This window comes from Penaeus vannamei, chromosome 5, assembly GCF_042767895.1.
Source record: "Penaeus vannamei isolate JL-2024 chromosome 5, ASM4276789v1, whole genome shotgun sequence".
Taxonomy (NCBI): Eukaryota; Metazoa; Arthropoda; class Malacostraca; order Decapoda; family Penaeidae; genus Penaeus; species Penaeus vannamei.
This window is the reverse complement of record NC_091553.1, coordinates 13344315-13349844: the sequence shown is the minus strand read 5'-3', so window position 1 is coordinate 13349844 and position 5530 is coordinate 13344315. Positions and strand designations below refer to the sequence as shown.

Here is a 5530-nt window from a genome sequence, read left to right as displayed (position 1 = left end):
TCAAGCCCGCAGGCGCACACCCACGCGGCCTTCCTCGCACTGCACACGACACTCGGGATTCGTGCTGGGGATCCAAGGGTCTCCCTTAGCAGGAAATACTGCCAACGTTTCACCGCGTCCAGTACATGTCCAGAGAGAAAGAAAGAAAGGGGAGAGCAGAGTAAGAGAAAGAATAAAAGCACAAGAAGAAATAGGATGAGGAAAAGGAAGTTCCAGTACAGGGTGTGGCAGCGGGAGTGGAAGAGTGCGAAAATAAGGAAGACAAAGAGGGCAAGAGCTAGAACTAAAGCGACGCACACAGGTGGGGTGGGGAGTTAAAGTGAGAGAAGGAGAAGGAGAAAGGAAAAGTGGGAGAGAAAAAAAGAGGAAAAAATGAAGAGGGAGCGGTAGCTATCGAGAGCCAAAATAAACATCAAGGACAGACATCCTGGTTTCCATGACGTCCCCACGACGCTCGGGGGAGAGGGTCATCCTCCTAGAATAGGTCCTGCCCGCTCCCTCGGCCACGCTACGACTCCAGCTCAGCCGCTCGCGTCCTTTAGCTAAATGAGAAGAGGTGCCATGAAATTAAAAGCTCCAATCAGCGGAGCAGGCGGAGGGCAAGGAGATCCGGCGGGATCCTCAGACTGGCCCGAGTCAGGAGTGGCATCCTGAAAGCCGATCCGTATTGCATTCCTGAGAGGCAGAGACTCCTCCATTACATTCCACTTTTCAAGCTACTGCAAAAATAAAATCCCTAAATAAAGGCGTCCGCATGTGCCGTCTCTCTCCTCGGCCCCCGCACCCTGCCCCCCCCCCTCCATCTGTATCTCGGCCTGCGTGCGTTATCTCCCTCCCTCGCACGAATCCTCCTCTGAGGACTCCGCTCAAGAACCCGTACCTTCCCTCAGATCGCACCGCTAGACCCGCTCCGTCCCATCCGCAACGCACCTTTAACGGTCCTACCGCGTAATGTTTCTCCAAATATTACTACCCTCCAATGCATTCTACAAATCCAAACTTTCCGCGAGGGATGTAGGCAAATGTCTTTCTCAAAAGAATAAATAAACAACTTGTCTATTAAAACCATCTCCATAATCATCAAATGTATTGAAAACACACATCAGGACTTTCATCGAATAAACGCTGAATTTGAATTGATAAATCTCCCCACTCCCTCAATTTGGCAAATTTATTATTAGAATGAAAGCCTGTCCTATAATTATCGATAAGGGCTTAATAGCATTTGCATTAAATTATACTACCCCATTCAACCTCGCAATGGCCCATGACTCATTCCCAACTTACGAGTACGTCAGCCAGGTGGGCAGGTGTTCTGCGTAAGAGGAAACCTGCAGAATCGTACACATGCTGTTTTGTAACAGCACCTATTTACGACCGGTAAGTCTATTTGCGGCCGAACGACTGTATGCTTTTAATGAAACGCTCTCCTATCGTGGACCCCGAACTCCTGCTTGCACTAATGACACTCCTCCCGCCGGATTGTCGCCCGACACAAAACCCAGATGACAGCCTGCCCACCGCGGCCAAATTAGAACAAATCGTCGCCGGTAACAGCCCTGCGAGGACCAAACTGTCGGTCCTCCTCGAAATTACCATATCCGGCAGCGCCCGCGTCGATATTGTCCGCCGACATTTTGCCAGGCTTAAATAGAGGAGCTCTCCAAGCGGCAAAACCGCACTGCCATCGAATCGCACTGGACGCGAGAGCAGAACATCGACGTGTCGACCAACTCGCACATCGGGAGCAAGGGCAGATCACCCGGGCAAAGGCAGTGTTCCCTACATTTCCTCTAAATTAAATTCCGAGTCCTCACGCTCAATAGGTTCCTTCTCTATAAAATAATGCTGTGATTATCTCCCTTCCTCTCCTCTCCTTCCTCTTCTAAAGCTATCTGTCTGCTCCCTCTATCACCCCATCCACACTTAAAGTACTTGAGATGGTTATCCTCCTTCAGTACTTAAATTCTCTTCAACTTCCCCGCACAGAGTAGCTCAATGCTATCGTCTAAAGGCAGACAAGGTTGCCATTACATCCATCATATCAATTACAAGTGATTTTCCCCATAAGATTTCAGGTAGATCAGCCGTATCAACAAATGATACTAATGTGATACTCAGTATATATATCTTTGCCACTTTTCCCCTGTTCCCCTGACCATGCATATCAAGGACATATCTTAGGCATCTATCAAATTCCCAAAGGTACAAGTCCATAGTATACATGAGAAATGAGGATATGTGGCCGAGTGCTTCTAAAAATATTTTCATTCACAGAAGCATAACCTGGCTGAAACATCTGCCGGGCAAATGTGTACAGCTGACAACGCAGACGACCCGTATTCGGTACTGACTTAATGTAATAGCAACGCAACTACAATGTAGAAAACAATACTTGTATATACCTATTTTCGCTCTGTGAATTTCATAAAAGATACATGCCTAGCGTATTCCGCCTTGTGCAACACAATACAAAATATGTTACGTTTAATATCTATGCACAAACCCTTTACAAATACAGCTTCATGTAGATCATCTGGCAACTAACACAACATAATCAGGCTATGCAAAAAGTGATCATAATTCAGCTGCCGGACAACAGAGCCGCACGCCTGTGGATAAACTATAAAGCTTAAAACGGTTCAGGACACTCCGAACTTGAAACGTAGAGATGAACACCCCAATTCGTTCCTTTGCATCTAAAACACAGCAAGCGCGCACACATACGTTCTTTTACACACTTACTCACTCAGCATTTATCCCTCTCTCTCGCTCTACTGAAAATGAAAACTCCATGGCCACAGTATAGAATGAGACGATGCCGTCAGGTAGCAGCAGCGGTAAGGCCTGACCTGTAAACACCCCCGAGTGAATGGAAGGCGGACAGTGTATCAGCGAAATACACCGGTTGATAAATAAGGGTAGGTGGAACAGCTGGGCGAGCAGAAGGGGGAAAAGGGCTTAGGGCGCCCACATCCACCGGCAGCTCCGACGGTGGCAGCCGCTGGGCCACAACAGATAATGCCTGATAAGATACCCGCTTGATAATGGTACCGCACAGTGCTGCTTCACAGGAGGACATGGCGACCGTTAGTATTCACGATGCGAAGATTCATTACTCATGATCATGGCAGCGATAGCAAAAGCAGCCAACAGAAGTAGTATTGGTGATGGAGGCTGTCGCACTGATGATGGTGGTGATGCTGACAGTTGTAATAAAAGTAGTAATAGTAATAGCAGTAATAATAGTAGTAGTAGTAGTAGTGGTGGTGGTAGTAGCAGCAGCAGCAGCAATAGCAGCAGTAGTAGTAAGAGTAAGAGTAATAATAATAATAGTAAAATTAATATTAATAATAATAATAACGTTGATAATAATAATAATAATAATAATAATAATAATAATAATAATAATAATAATAATAATAATAACAAAATTTAAGAGAGAGAGAGAGAACGTGTGAGTGTGCGCGTGCGTGTTCGTGTGTGTGTGCGTGCGAATCTACGTGCGTGCATGCCAGCGTTTGCAAAGGCGAGGAATCCTTAGGTGTGAGAGTGAGAGTCTGAGAGTGGGCAGGCGAGTCTGCGTGAATACCTCCGCGATCAAATGCGCGTCTGTGCGTCGTGAGGCTAGATAGACCAAGCATACAGCTGGGAGGAAGGCATCGCGTCTCGCCCACGGTGGTTCCGCAGAGCGGCTGGGAGCAACGTGGAAGAAAGACCGGGGCGCAAGGCCTATGCCCCTCCAAGCGACAAGAAAAAATAAATGTATCGGATTCTTTAGCAGGAGACATGCCAGGCGCGCGGCGGATGGCGGTGGACGAGCCTGATCAACGACAAAGCATTTCGCTACGAGGATTAGGAGGAGGGGGAGGAGAGGGAGGAGGAGGAGGAAGGAGAGGAGGAGGAGGAGGAAGAAGGAGAGGAGGAGGAGGAGGAGGGAAAGGAGGAGGAGAAAGGAGAGGAGGAAGGAGGAGGGGAGAGAAAGGAGAGGAGGAGGCGGAGGAAGGAGAGGAGGAGAGAGGAAGAGGAGAAGGAGAGGGAGGAGGAAGAAGTAGAGGAGGAAGAGGAGGAGAGGGAGGAGGAAGAAGTGGAGGAGAGGGAGGAAGAAGGGTAGGAGGAGGAGGAGAGGGAGGAGGAGGAGAAGGGGAGGAAGAAGGAGAGGAGGAGAGGGAGGAGGAAGAAGGAGAGGAGGAGGAGGGAAAGGAAGGAGAAGAGGAGATAGAGGAGGAGAGAGAGGAGGAAGGAGAGGATGAGGAAGAGGAGACAGAGGAAGTGTAGGAAGCGGAAGGGAGGTGTAGGAGGAAATGGAGGGAGGAGGAGGTGTAGGAGGAAAAGGAGGGAGACAGAGGAGGGGTAGGAGGAGGAGGAGGTGTAGGAGGAAAAGGAGGAGACAGAGGAGGGGGTAGGAGGAGGGAGGAGAGGTAGGAGTAGGAGGAGGAGGGGGTAGGAGATGAGGAGGGGAGAGAGAGGGGGAGGGAGGCAGAAAGAGGAGACTGTGGACGGGTGATGGGATGGAAGTAGAGGAGGAGAGGAAGTGGAAGAGGAGAAATAATAAGCAGAAAAGAAAAAGAGAAAGAGGAAGAGAAGAAGAAACAGAAGGAAAGGAGAGGAAGGAGGAAAATAAAAGTGACGAGGAGAGGGGAAAATAAAGGAGAAAGTGAATTAAATCGTAGTTATTTCCAGAACCAATCACACTGGTCACAGCCTTCCATACAAAAAACTCATTTATATTCATAAGTATGGGACGGCATGTGAAATGAATCCCCTCCGAATAGGTGGGGGCGATGGTGGCGTTGGCCGAGGCGGTGGCTCTTGTGGTAGCTGTGGTGGGTGGTGGTAGGTGAGTGGTGGGTGGTGGTAGGTGAGTGGTAGTAGGTGAGTGGTGGGTGGTGGTAGGTGAGTGGTAGTAGGTGAGTGGTGTAAGGTAGGTAGGTGGTGTATGGTAGGTAGGTGGTGTATGGTAGGTAGGTGGTGTATGGTAGGTAGGTGGAGTATGGTAGGTAGGTAGGTGGAGTATGGTAGGTAGGTAGGTGGAGTATGGTAGGTGGGTGGTGTATGGTAGGTGGATGGTGTATGGTAGGTGGGTGGTGTATGGTAGGTGAGTGGTGTATGGTAGGTGAGTGGTGTATGGTTGGTAGGTGGTGTAAGGTAGGTAGTGTGGTTTAAGGTAGATAGGTGGTGTAAGGTAGGTAGGTGGTGTAAGGTAGGTAGGTGGTGTAAGGTAGGTAGGTGGTGTATGGTAGGTGGGTGGTGTATGGTAGGTGGAGTGGTGTATGGTAGGTGGGTGGTGGTGTATGGTAGGTAGGTGGTGTAAGGTAGGTGAGTGGTGTAAAGGTAGGTGAGTGGTGTAAGGTAGGTGAGTGGTGTAAAGGTAGGTAGGTGGTGTAAGGTAGGTAGGTGGTGTATGGTAGGTGAGTGGTGTAAGGTAGGTAGGTGGTGTATGGTAGGTGAGTGGTGTATGGTAGAGTATGGTAGGTGGGTGGTGTATGGTAGGTAGGTGGAGCATGGTAGGTGGGTGGTGTATGGTAGG

General features: G+C 49.1%; 1 protein-coding gene across 1 annotated transcript in view; it reads right to left on the bottom strand.

Annotated features, from left to right (window-relative positions):
* The window catches only part of LOC113808515 (nuclear receptor coactivator 2), a gene marked incomplete in the record, with an annotated part of 157885 nt that extends 154788 nt beyond the window's left edge, over positions 1–3097 (bottom strand). The window contains 1 exon segment of the mRNA XM_070121901.1: positions 2853–3097. Within this exon segment, the coding sequence (XP_069978002.1) occupies positions 2853–3082 (230 nt within the window).
* Positions 3098–5530: the final 2433 nt, after the last annotated feature.